We start from the raw sequence: 14,134 nt of genomic DNA on the forward strand, positions 1-14,134 counted from the left end.
TTCCCCTCTGGCAAAGACTACAGCCTCTGCAGAAGCTCGACAGTGCTTGCACTACTAGGCTAAATAAAAATAAAAGAAACTAAGTAATAAAGTAGATTATAGCTTGAAGATCATCATTAATAATCTTGAAATTTTGAAGTGAACACCTGACAAGTCGCCGCTTTCTTCTTTATCCAGCTCTAATATCTCAGCTATCGCCACTTCCCATTCTGCGCTCTACCATCAGGTCTGGGCAAGAACTGCATCCTTCCTGCTGTGGTTACCTTGGAACAATGGGACAAGACTGGTTGGGAGTAAAGTACTGTTCTGCACTCTTTGATGCTACAAGTACATCAGTTGTTGTTGGAAGTGTTCCTGTACTTCTATTTTTATACTGACAGAGTTTGTCTGCCTCCCAAGTTTAGGCTCTAGACAGGAAGAGGATCTACCATCGGCACTTGACCGGACTGACACATTACAAACTGACCAGACCCCTGAGAGCATAGTGCATGTGAAGGATTGTAATACAAAAGGAGCTCACTCAGGAGCTAAACCATGAAGGGCTTTTTTGGTAATAAGCAAGGTTTTACATAATAGGGCCTGTTAATATATCTCTGTGTCAATGCATTAAAAATATATCAAAATATTGCTATTATCACAACTTAGTCAAAAACAACATGTACAACAACATCTCTCTCTCTCTCTCTCTCTCTCTCTCTCTCTCTCTCTCTCTCTCTCCCTCTCTCTCTCTCTCTCTCTCTCTCTCTCTCTCTCTCTCTCTCTCTCTCTCTCTCTCTTTCCATTATAAGCTATATATACAAATATCTATATATAAAAATATTTGACCAAAATAAGGTGACTGATAGCCCTAAATATCTCATCTATCAGCCAAATCATTTCGGCACTGATTCTTGTTTCTGCATGGCGAATGTCAGACATCAGGTTGCCATGGCAACAGCAGAGAGCTGCATGTTTGCCACAAGATGAAGCAGCAGTCTGACTTAGCACATTTTGTACTTCTCTCCCCGATATGACATAAGAATCTGACAAACATGAATGAAAAGTAATATGCTACAAAGAATTGGTTACATATTTTGCACACAGATAATTCTTATCTGTGTTCAAAATTAGCAGATGAACACCAAATCTGTTCAAATCTGAGCATCATGGCCATCAAAGAGAAGGTCTGGTGTGAATGATCATGCTGAAAAACATTATGAAGGTCAGTTAGACTATAAGCTTTGTATATTGAAAGTTTGATAATAGATTTGAAATTTAAAGGTTTCACAGACAAGAATTAAGACTAATCCCAGACTAAAATTAAGTTTGAGCTGTTTTATCTGAAAATCACTTCCCTGAGATATTTTGAAACATGTCAGTGTCATTGTTTTGTTTCAAGATGCCCATCAGTAATGTTTTTTTCTAGGGCATTTTAATAAAATGACTTCAATAGCCTAGATTAACTGAGGCATAGTCCTGGTTTAGTGTAAGCCTTGTCCATGAAACCGGGCCAAAGGGTTCGTAGACTTCTAGGTAGTGCCTAAAGGGTGTTTTAGTTGGTTTCTATAAACTGTGTTGCCAAATAGATTTGAACATTTTTAAACAGAGTAAAAAATAACAGAATATTGTATTGTAACTGTGTTTCTCTGATTGGCTGCAAAAGCTATTATACACAAAATATAACTTTTAATATATTTTAAAGTTATTTTAAAATATAAATTTGTACAATAACAATAAGGTGGCTTTAAGTCAGTAAGGTGATAACTGAGATTTGTAAATAGTTATGTAAGAATAGTGTTAGAATGATGGCTACAATATTTGAATGTTGTAGTATTGCCTAAAGCTTTATTTGTGTCTGCTCATGTTGACAAACAAGGGTTATTAATTTTTCATCTCATGTTTTCTCCTCCCACTCATTCTCTCTTCTGAGAACCAGTGATTCTTAGAATCAGCAAATAATTCTTTTGAACCTGAACTAATGATTCATTTGAAGTGGCTCGCAGGGGGTTGGTGAATCACTGTACTGTTTGTTATACAAGGAGACCACTGGGTGGGTCACATGTGTGATTCATAAACAAATCAGCACTATATGCTATAAGGAAGGAAACGTATAGTATACTAACTCTTTTTTATATTCTTATTTGTGAATGTTGTTAAAACAAAAAAATGCACTGAATGTGCTCCGGTTTGGACATTCGAGAAAAAAACTGAATCAGAAATGTTGACTCTGCAAACTGAAGCGAGTAATATGGACGATTCTGTTCTCTGAATTGAATCTTCTCAGCGCTACAGAGACATCAGGGTGTGTGATGCTAAGATCCTCAAAATTATTGAATTAACGCACACAGTGCTGCAGTGTCTCAACGGTAGACACATTATAGCCTTTGCTGATCTTCATAAAGCAATGCCACTTTAACACAAGACGGATCTTTTGAACATGTGGTGGAAAACGGCATTTGTCGTTTTTTCTTCATGGCTTGGCTTATCGTTACACGTCACAGGTGAGGGTGAAAAACAATCCATATACATATGCATGCAGCTTTGCGACCTTTCATATATACACACTTAAAAAATAATATTGTGTACATTAACAACGCGTGGCAGTTCTACACTATGTTATTGTCATGTGTGGACGTTTTATTGACGAATGCATGTTGTATTTATTTAACAATAAACATTGGATTGTTTAGTGTCAGGATTACACATATAAAAAATATTACACGAAGTGTTTATTTCAATAAGGCTTGTTTAGGAATATTTTTAATCTTATGCTGTAATGACTCATCCATACATGTCAAGGTAACTAATGGTGTTGTCTCATGTTTATGTGTATGCTCAAAAAGTATTGCTGTCATTTGTTTATGGTCTCTGGTTATCCTCTACAGTTTACTGTATAACAGGCTATACAGCACCCAAATGTGCATTCGATTATCAAAAATCTAAATGTGAAATTATTTAGCTGTAAATTAATTTGGTGTATTGTAAAAGCAGAGATGGATAGGTTGCACACCACAAACATTTTCTTCATGAAAACCTTGAGCAAATATAAGCAAGCCTTATACAGGTTATACAGGATATAAACCGCAAAAGTGAATCCTGTCTGTCCTTCTTTTAGGGGCAATCTCATCAGACAATGAAGTTGATCTAATACCCCAACAGCACATCTCTGCTGGGCTAACTGGTCCCCTGTACCAGCATGCGGGCATCCTTGATCAGGAAAAGTCTTCAGAATTGAATGCAGAAGTATTTCATGGCCAGTCCCGCACGAGAGTAGCCAAGGTGATGCCAAGCTTGTTTCTGGAGTCCCACTTTCCAAAAGTTCAGAAGAAGCTGTCAAAAATCTTCTTTCTACCGAGATACAGTCGTGTGGTGAACAAGCCCGTGTCTGCCCATCGTACGGTCACAATGGTGAGTGCCCTAATGATAATTGAAGCTTTGAAATAGATTACACACATATTAAAACAGATGTTTATAGATGTGTTTATAACAGTGAAACAATGTTCAACAAACAAGAGCGGAAATAAACAATGTCTACCTAAGCAGTATAATATGTAGCAGTTGCATCATCAGAATGAATTACTTCTTCTTTAAGGGACACTTCAGGCTTGAATCAAAATTTCCCCATGTTTTACTCAGCCTCAAGACATCCTTTGGAAGTAAAAGTTTACGTGCACTCAAAAAAATAATATGTTGGACTAACTTAACTTTTTTATGTCAACTGGTAACGTGCACGTAACTGGATTACATTGAAATTAAATAACATTTTTTATTTCAGTAAATGTAAGTTAATTGCTTAAGGTAAAAGCAATGTTGTTTAGTTGAATCAATTTAACAGGCTTTGTTTTGTTTTAAACTATTGAGTTAATTAACTTCACTTATCCTAAAATGTATATTTTTACGTTCAACCAAAACAAATTCTACAGTTTCATTCAGTTCCTGTTTATTCAATGAATTTATTCAATAATTTCAATAACTTTTACAACATTTTCCACCAAGAATAACTTGTGCAATCTCTAAAGACTACCTTTACTTTTTAATATCTAAGGCATGTACATTAAAACATTTTTCCAGCAAGAATAACTTGTACAAACTCTGTAATTTCTAAAGACTGCCACGCTAACCAAAGGCAACACTTTTCTGAACAAGGGTAACCACCAAACTCAAAAATATAACTAACTCTTTAAAACTTTTAAGATAAATGAACATTAAACACTAACAAGTGTTTATTTTTACTGAAAAATGCACGATATAAAACACTTATTTAAGAAAATAGCTCTCAAAATGCACTGTACACAAAGCATGCTGGGAAATATAAGTCCTCTGCCCTATTATAACTATTTTATGTTAACACAACACAACTCCTTTATGTTGTCCCAACATGAATGGATTCAGTTATATGACTTAACATAAAACAATCATGTTGTAACCATATTTTCTAAAAGTTGTGTTGCTTTAACTTAAGCAAGTTAAGTAAATTGAACAGACAGCAAACATATTTTTTTTGAGTGTGGTATTATAATTCTGATTGCATTATTCTTCAAGAATAAAGTCACATTAATTTAGGGTGCCTTGAGGGTAAGTAAAACATGGGGAAATTTTGATTCTAGCTTGAAGTCTCCCTTTAATTCTAATTCCTGGCCTCACTGGGATGCTAAGCCCCTCTGATAATATTTGGCAACATACATTTTTTACAACGCTTCATAGTCACTCGAGGAAGCATCATAATGACTGGAGCATTGTTGCCATATCTCCCCAACCATTTCCTCCATGGCATAATTCCACCTTGCTGCACTAATGCAATCATCTCTCAAGTTTTGTCATGTTTAAAAGCTGTGTACAGGAGAGCTGCTGTATTCCTGTTGCTAGTCTTTGAGTCAGGATTATGAAGCATTATGGTGTGGTATCGGTTGTGATATATAACACACTATACAGGACAAAACAGTCATGTCATGAATCCTGACACCTATTGTCAGGTGTCTACAGTTTATATTGACAAGTGGATTGTGCCAAAATCGAGTTGAATTTGTGTTATCTTTAATGGGCATAAATGGGAAGTGACCTCTAGTGGGCATAAAAATAAGTTACATTTTGAAATAATACAGGTTGTATTTTATGCAGTTAAAATGATGTTTGTGACTATTTTACACAAATTTTCGTCACAAAATGAAACATTGGCTTTCAAGTGTCGTAGAATTGTGGGGTGAATGTATTTTACGGTAGACTCCATTGAACTCTCTCTCCCTCAGAGCCAACAACACTAATGCACCTGATGCAAGACCTTCATTAACTTATCCGCTCGTACAAGGTGTCCAAAAAAAAAAATCATGGCACTTATATATCACTGCTTTGGCACAGCGCTGCCTGTGAGAGGTGTACATTTAAATATTTATTTGTGTTAATGCCAGCCAAGCTTAAATTGGGATGTGTTAAGTACACAAAGGTCATTGCATTTTGCCTGTCACAATTAATGCACCTTTGAGAGCTACTTTGGTGTAGGTAGTAATTTAAAGTAAAAATTAATCTTGTTTGCTTTTTCAGCACGTGTTCCTGGTCTTATCGTGTGTGATTCATCAGTCACAGGCAAATTGCAGGAAAAAAACTAAACATGCTGTTTTTGTACACTTGCAATGAAATTTCAGAGTTGAAAAAAATCATTACTTAACATGTTATCTTGAATTAACAAATTCAGAAACTTCAAGCTTTACAACAATAACTTGCCATCAAAATGGCTACACCAAAATGTATCTGTAATATGGGAATGGTTAGGTGTTGAGAAAACAGATACTAAACAAACATTAAAAAAGTTAAAAAAGCAAATGTTTTTTGAATATTTCCGGTTTCATGGTAAACCAAGTTACTGTGATACTGTTACAATTAAAGTTATCTTTAAGTGTACATGATAACAATGTACTTAAATTGTGAAAAAAATTGAAAACTTTGCTTTACGCTGCATTACACATCCCAGGCCAGTTGTTGGCGATGTCACTTTGTTAAAAAAAATGTATACGCACGACTCCAACACAATCTTACAGGAATTCGTAACTATATTACGAGGTGGCTAATTTGTATGAATTCATTGCCTATGAATTCTTTCAATGTTTTAGCACAATATTTGCTTATGCACCAGTGATGTCATGTTAAGGGGTGTTGTTAAGGGAGTGGCTTTAGAATCCGATTTTTTCTGATATTCATTCATTTTTGTACTATTTATATTGTGCAAATTTGTACAAATAAGCCACCTTGTAAAATCGTTTGGTATTAAGATCAGGTTGAACTCTGTTCGGCTTCCACTATCTTGCACCAACCAAAGTTAGCAACATTTACGCCTGACTCATATCATGCAACATGATTACACACAGTCAACAATCGGTAGTCATTAACATTTTGTTCCATATTAAATGTCTAGACTGAGTCACATACAAATCCGCTAAGATATTTGTATGCACAGAAATGTCCATATAATAATAAATTATCGTATTGTTCTACCAGTAGTTTTCAGTGTAAACACATTCGTTTAACCAAACTGAATTGCAGAAATATTGAATTGTTTGCCATTGTTCGAGCCAGAAGTTAAAATCTGCAACTTATTGCTTATTCATAATTTACTCTGTAGGGAGGAAGATATTTTAACATCCAGAAAATAACATATAGGCCTAGTAGAAGTTTAGGCAGTAAAGTTAAACTGAATATCTAAACATTCCAGTTAAAGTTGTTATATATTTTACTTTATTGTTTTCATTTTTTTGTTTTTTTATAATGTTGTACAGGTATTGTAATTGTGACATGTTATTTTTGTTAATATTTTTAGGAGGAAAAGAATGACATCGAGCTGTATGTGTCATCTGTAGGAGTCTCAGAACCCATGTCCAATAGTGAAATGATCCAACTGCTCAACATCAACTCTGTACTGTCTGGCACCACTGAAGCACCTACTGAGGTTTGCGTGTGTGTTTTTAATGTGAAACCAGTGGTGGAAAGTGGATTTGTAAGAAAATGTTTCGATTGTCAAGCCTATTGAACAGCCCTGTATTTAACTCTTTCCCGCCATTGACGAGTTCGTCATTTTAAAAAAAAGATTTCCCGTCAAAGGCGAGTTATTACGGCAATCAGTGTTTGTACTGTTATACATTAGGCGGCGCTGTTACACACCTTTGGATAACGTACAGAAGCTCTAAACCTTGAACGTATATGTTTTATCTGTTTTTAATGATTGTTCAGAGTGTAATCTGGGTGGATAATTTTTTATTATCTCAGCTGTTTAATCAAAGTGATGCATTTTTGAAGAAACCTACCCACATCTATGGGGTGATGAAGATAGAACAAAGAATAGACTTTATTTTGTTTGAAAGCTCTTTCATTTGATATATTGTTTGTCCATAAATTCATTACAGTAAATGTACTGTGAGCCATTAAAATTTTGTGAAAATGTTAAAAACGGTGGCGCTGGCTGGCAAGTTTTTAAAGGCTGACGGGAAAAGATTTAAGCATTACAGGCAGGATTATTTCCAGGGTAGCTGTGAAACATCAGTTGTAACTCAGACAAAACAGCACATAGTTTGTATTTCCTTCATTTCATGCTTCATTAGAAAGTCATTTGACCTTTCTTACATGGTTTAGATTTCTGCCCCTGTTTTACTGAGGTTAAGGGGAATTATTACGCAAGAATCACATGCATACTCACCTCATAGTGTATGTGAATGCATTCACTGTCTGTATTAAAGTGCTTCTAAGAGCAGAGAAGCAGTAATGTGTTTCTAATTTGATTTTCATTTTAACCTTCACTTGCATTTTAAAGGTAGATGTTCAATACAGTTGTTTAATTGTTTTAGAGATATTTGGGAGCTTGTATGTATGTGTGTGTTATATGATTTTATTATGATCACATCCTGTATAGCATTATATGACTGAAGTGCAATATAATATTCATAACTATGTATTCTGAAACGTGTAAAGATGGTAAATATGAATCGTTATGTTTCATTACCTTAAACAAAGCTATCTGTATCTACATACACCCTTACATACACTGAAAAACATCATTCTTGAGGGTTAGTAAAAACCACCCATGCAAATCGGTTACATTTTACTTAAAAATATATATATATTAGGTAACAAAGTAAACCATATGCAAACTTATTGAGAAGTATTGGTTAGACTCATAGCTGATAAATGTAGGTATACTGTATAGCACTGGTGATAATTACTCATTAAACTGTGGAAAATCAAATAAATCATATCAAAATACATTAAAAGCAACATCTCAGAGTAATCTCCATAAATTTATGGAAAAAGTAATTTTATTAAACTTTTCTGTCAATCTACACACTAATTTAAAATGTACATTATAATAACTAAGAAACTACTAATAATAACCAAATAGAGTAAGTGTGTTGTGTTTATTCTTAGACTGAAACCACCAAAATGTACATCTCTGTTATAACAGTGTTTATAGGATGCAGCAAAAATCAAATAGAACAAAAGATTTTGTTGTCAAGAATTGGCTTATGAATCTCAACTATGGTCGCAAAAGTAAAGTTGAGTTGTATCTTTACTTCCTGCAGCAATGCATGCTGGGAGTCATGGATGAGTTCTCTTCATTGCTGTTACCCAAAACAGATTGCAGCTCTAAGCTTCCTTTTGTTCAGTGTCACCACTGTTGAGTTTAATGAGATGATTCTTGGTGTGTGAGTTATTAATTTGTGTTTGTATTTATTGGTGAAAAAACAATTTCCATCATAAAATGTGATATCACATAGAGAGGCACAATATAGAGTCAGACAAAGAGAAAACACATCTACACTTATCTAAAAGTCCCCCACTGTGCCTATTACTACCATAAAAAGGACCGAACTATCCCGTCTTTTGTCAGGCTGTTATAAATGTGCTTCAGAATCACATTATTATCACTAACAAAATTCGAACCATAATAAGTCAAGGGGAAAAGCTCAACTAAAGGAAATTCTCAACACTATTATAGTCACTATTATTGGTGTTGTTTTCTTTTGTGATTGTGTTTGTTAACATCAGGTGTTCATCAATAATGACTCAATCTTCACTTCATTATCTCATTAACTTGTTCATGTGTTCCATTGGAAAACATCTAAAGTATTCTGTCAGGGGGTCCTGAGGACTGGAGTTGGGAACCACTTTTGTAGACATTGATGAGCTTGTTCATATTTGTTTGATTTGGGCTGGAGCTAAACAGTGTGGCTTTTGATATTGTCTTCTTTTCTGTTCTTCTTCATGTTTTCTTCAATGATTGTGTTTATGTTCATTAATTCATAATCTCGTTTACAGCAAGCAAACTGTAGATAAACAGCTTCATGCAAGAGCAGGTGCTGACAGTAGTTTACTGTAAAATTACAACAATGTAACCAATGTGCTGAGGACTACGACATGACATCAGCATCTCATTGCTGACCTTGAGTTTAACTCACACTCCACTCTTCAGCATAGTGGTGTCCCACAAAACATTTAATATCAGAAAAGAAAAGAGAAAATACAAATTCTGTAGTTTTTTACGGAAAAATACGGGCAGCTGTGGTTGCCAGCAAACTAGCGTAAAATTACGGGAACATCCTGTTTTTATTCATCCAATCAATTCACAGTAGAAAACATGAGCCACACCCACTAAATTGGAACCGTTAAAAAGCTTGCGTTTGGTCTTTGACTCATAAATCAAGAATCAGAATATGAATCTTAACAGTGGTGACTAACAAATGAAAAGCTTACAGACGCAATTCATGCTGGGAGTCAGTGATGAGTTTTGTGCTTTGATGATACCCAGAATGCATTGCGTTTGTCTTAAGTGTTTTTTTCTGTTGTGGAGACAAACTGTTATATTCTTGATGTCTGCTAGAACATTTCTCATGTATCAGATTTACCTTTGAAGATATTCAGTAAATTATTTTATCTCATAAAATATCATAGCTGTGGACAACAAATAACATTAAAGCACTACTTAAACTCTCAAATCAATCTAAAGAAGGTAATGCATTAGCTTTATCTGATCTTTTCACCCTGCTGTTTCGGTGTCTGTTTCCCCACACAGATATCAAAACTGGGCAAAGACTTCTTCTCGTGAAGAGCAAAGGGTCAAGACCACAACTAAAGCAAACACACATCACCATAATGGTGACTCAACAAAACCATCGACATGTAAACTTGTGTTAATTTTCAATTAGAACTTTTGTAGACGTGCAACAGAAATAAAGTGACAGTGGTGTCGTAAGTGAAAGTGATAATAGTGTTTGTGGAGTTGAAAAAAAACTCCTTGTGAAAACTTTGGAAGTTCACTGTTCATTTCCCAGAGAATTTGACAATGTTTTCAGTATTTTCTCTCTGAAAACTACAGAATTTCGGCATTCACGGCATTTTTTACAGGGTTTTTCCGTAAAAACAATGGAATTTTTGCTGTTAATTTTACAGACAATTTTACAGTTTTTCTCTGTATTTTATACGGACACTTTCTGATAACAGGTTTTTTGTGTGAAAACAACAGTATTTTACTGTTAATTTCACAGGCATTTTTTATAGTGGGCAAGTGTTTAAGGGTTTGTTGATCTATAGTTTTGGTTATAAAATAACTGTGTTGTTGTTGATCTAATGTTAATATATGGTAATATGTGTTATTGTAAGTTAATGATGCTTTTTGTGAAGCTTCAGCTTAAGTGGTGTTCTAAATGTTTAGTTTGTTGTTCAAGATGTATTTGCAGGTTCATTTTGTGTCTGAGAAACGTTTTAGTGGTATCAAATTAAAAACACTCACTAAACTAACACCAAATTTACATTAATTAATTTGGCAGACGCTTGTAAATGATAATACACATTAACATTTTAAAATTGAATGGAAACAAAAGGATCTTGAAATCACAGTTTCCAGTAATATACTTCAATTTAACAGGTACATGTTTAATACAGTATCACACTGTAATTCTAAATGAAGGAAAGAACTGTGGAAAAAAAATCCTATCAGGTGAAGCTGTTGCCTGTAAATAACTGCAAATTTACAGCGAAAAAGTTAAAGTCATCAATCTTCACTGTAAAATGTAATTAGTTGATCTTACTTAAAAAAGCATGAAAAAACGATTGCCTTAAAAACTAAGTAAAGTGAAATGGTATTGTTGAGTTCAAGTAACTAAAAAAATTAGTTCAGATGTACTCTTGACTTAGTGCGGAGTACTCAGAATTAACTATTATTACCAACTTAAGAATTTCCATTGGATTCATTGCACTGTAAACCCGGACAAGTTTGCAATACTTAATTTTGATTACTTTCAACTAAATTTAATTTTACTGCAGTTTAAATATTTAATTTAGCCATCATTGGAGTTTTAAGTTCACTAAATCAAATTCTTTATTTCACATAAATGTTATCCTAAAATGCATAAATCAAACACCTTGACTTGTGGAACACAAAATGAGCAAGAGAAGACGGATCTCAGAACTGTATGCACAGACTATGCACAACGGGAAAACCATACGAGCTTCGCAGACCAAAATCACATGCACCTATCTTCTAAACAGTGGTAACCACAAAACTGAAAAATATGTCAAACTCTTTGTAATATCTAAGATAAGTGAACATTAAACTCTATCAAGTCTTTAACTTTACTAAAAACATATAAATTATCATATTTTTAAAAATGTACTCTCCTAATGCAGTCTGGCGCAAAGCATGCTGGGAATCTTTTCGCCGTACATGAAGGATCTGCTCTCCACTGCCACTCGCTGGTGTAGTAAAGTAATTGCTTCGCTTGCCGCTACTTACATTTACATTTAGACATTTGGCAGACACTTTTATCCAAAGGGACTTACATTGCTTTATCCTATACATTTTACATAGGTATTTGAAATTCCCTGGGATCGAACCCACAACCTTGCATTGTTAACGCAATGCTCTTACCACTGAGCTACAGGAAAGCTAAGTTTACTTGCCTGATTTAAGTAAAATATACTAAAGGCGAAAAGTAAATGGTTTTATTTCCCCTGCAAGTAATAGTAACTTAATATAAACTAGTAAAATGTATACATTTTGACAACTGAGTAAACAAATAATTTGTAAGTAAGGACAACAATTAGATTTTACAGTGTTGTAGCAAAATAATATATAATAGGAATTATTACTTATTCTCAAAATATGTTGTATAGTGCCTTGTTACACATGATAACATGTATTTACTATAGTATTTACTATAAATTATGCATAGTTAAATGTGACGAAACCTTATTATTTAGTAATAATAATAACAATGTATAATTACACTGTAACACAGGCACTGTAAAACAAAGTGTAACCTTTTTTTATTACATAAAAAATCCGTAAAATAACAGGCATTTTCTGTTTGAAAGGGAAAATTCTGTAAAATAATACAGAGCATTATCTGTGAAATAAAAAAATATTCTAACAGTTGAATAAAATGTTTGCTTATGTGTGTGTATGTGTGTGTAAGGATGTTTAATTTTAGTGTGTGTGTGGGCAGGTTTTGAGGCGGAGTCTGTTCTGTAAAGCGCAATGTCAATGTCTTCCTTAAGATCGCACTTGTTGATCTTGTCTGACTTTAGCTCAACCACAACGGAAGCTTTGTGACGGGGCTCTCTTGAGATTTACATAGCACAACTATGAGCTTTTAATGATATTCTGCTCTGTCTGTGTCCGAACAGAAGAATATTTTTAAAGACCATCATGAGAAGAACAACGTGTGGGACAAAGAGGGCTTCTATGTGCTTGTCATCTGCCTCCCAATATTCATCATCATCTTTACCTGTTTAATGGTACGTATCTTATCTTATCTCTTCCATTCTAATAAAAAATATAATTCAATGTAAGTAATGTATAGGCTGTTGTGATATATGAGAGAGTTTGTGAATGAAATGTTGGACCTTCAGAGGGAAATTTGTATTCTAGTTTTTTATGTACTTCTCGGTTTTTCAATCATTATCATTCTTGGTGTTAGATGCTTCTCCTAAAATGTAAAGAGAAATGTAAATGGACACAAATTAGTCAGATGTTGTCATACCTTAAAAGCCTAATAAAAAATATATATATGTTCTGGCCCATTAAAGAATTCTTTGAAACTTTGTTGAGATGTCTTGTGGTTCTAGAGAACACATGTCTGACTTTTCTGGATTCTTTTTTCATGAGAAATATCTTAGAAACAATAGACTTTTATTTTATTTTATTTAATATCATTGTCGTTTAGGAGAAATACTTGGTATATTAAAACACATTTCCAATGGGTTTGCTTAAAAACACTGAATATTAGTTCTTATACTTCCTGTTTTCATCCGAAACACTTCATCTTAAACACTAACAATCATTAACATTAATACTTTAACTATTCAAACTGATACACATTGAAGACTTTCGTTTATAATGGAAATTTACGATAGAGCAACAAGGTGTTATATATTAAGAGAAAGAGAGACATTGCAAAACGGATGTACTGTAGCAGAGGAAATTGCATGGCTTCCTCTTGGTGGTTCAGCACTTTTAAGGGATCATCTTGGTCACGCCTGACTCTGCCCTTTGATTGGTTGATCTTGGCTCTTAACGTTTTAAGTCCGTCTTAAGCCTCTCGATGACATAATAGAGTGTACTCGAGCACCTGGCTCTCTGTCACCCTAACTGACTGAAGATCTTAAGGAATAATTACCCCTGTAAGCTGCAGCTGATCACACGGAAGCATTCATCAGGACTACTAATATCAATAGCACAAATAAAACAAACAAATAATATTGTATAATATATATTTAAAACTGTATAGTGTGACTTAAAAATATATACTGTATAAGGAAGCAAGATGGTGTAGAATTTAATAAATAAACATAAACACAATAATAAACACCATTACACATTTAAACTGGAAGTTATTCACACTGTTGTCAATGTCACAAAACCAGTCAAAGGGTATTTTTTGACATTTAACATTTATGCTTTCCATTGATGTATGGTTTGTTACTCAGTCAACACGATGATGTCACAGCAATCTCACAGAGATATCATCATGAGTTTACAAAATACTCACAATGAGGTCAAAATGTAACCTAACAGTAAACTCACTTTGTGCTCAAACTGTGATCTTACTGGTTTAGATGTGACTGGTTTGTCATTTGAAGTCACCATTATGTTGATGAGTGTTTGCTTTAGTTGATC

General features: G+C 34.1%; 1 protein-coding gene across 1 annotated transcript in view; it reads left to right on the plus strand.

Annotated features, from left to right (window-relative positions):
* Positions 1-2,266: 2,266 nt before the first annotated feature.
* ptprr (protein tyrosine phosphatase receptor type R) overlaps positions 2,267-14,134 on the plus strand; it is a 33,195-nt gene continuing 21,327 nt past the window's right edge. Inside the window, exons 1-4 of the mRNA XM_056749104.1 lie at positions 2,267-2,480; positions 3,095-3,387; positions 6,788-6,916; positions 12,643-12,753. Coding sequence (XP_056605082.1) covers positions 2,417-2,480; positions 3,095-3,387; positions 6,788-6,916; positions 12,643-12,753 — 597 coding nt within the window. The 5' untranslated portion in view covers positions 2,267-2,416. The remainder of the gene's footprint in view (positions 2,481-3,094; positions 3,388-6,787; positions 6,917-12,642; positions 12,754-14,134) is intronic.

Source organism: Triplophysa dalaica, chromosome 5 (genome assembly GCF_015846415.1).
Source record: "Triplophysa dalaica isolate WHDGS20190420 chromosome 5, ASM1584641v1, whole genome shotgun sequence".
NCBI lineage: Eukaryota > Metazoa > Chordata > Actinopteri > Cypriniformes > Nemacheilidae > Triplophysa > Triplophysa dalaica.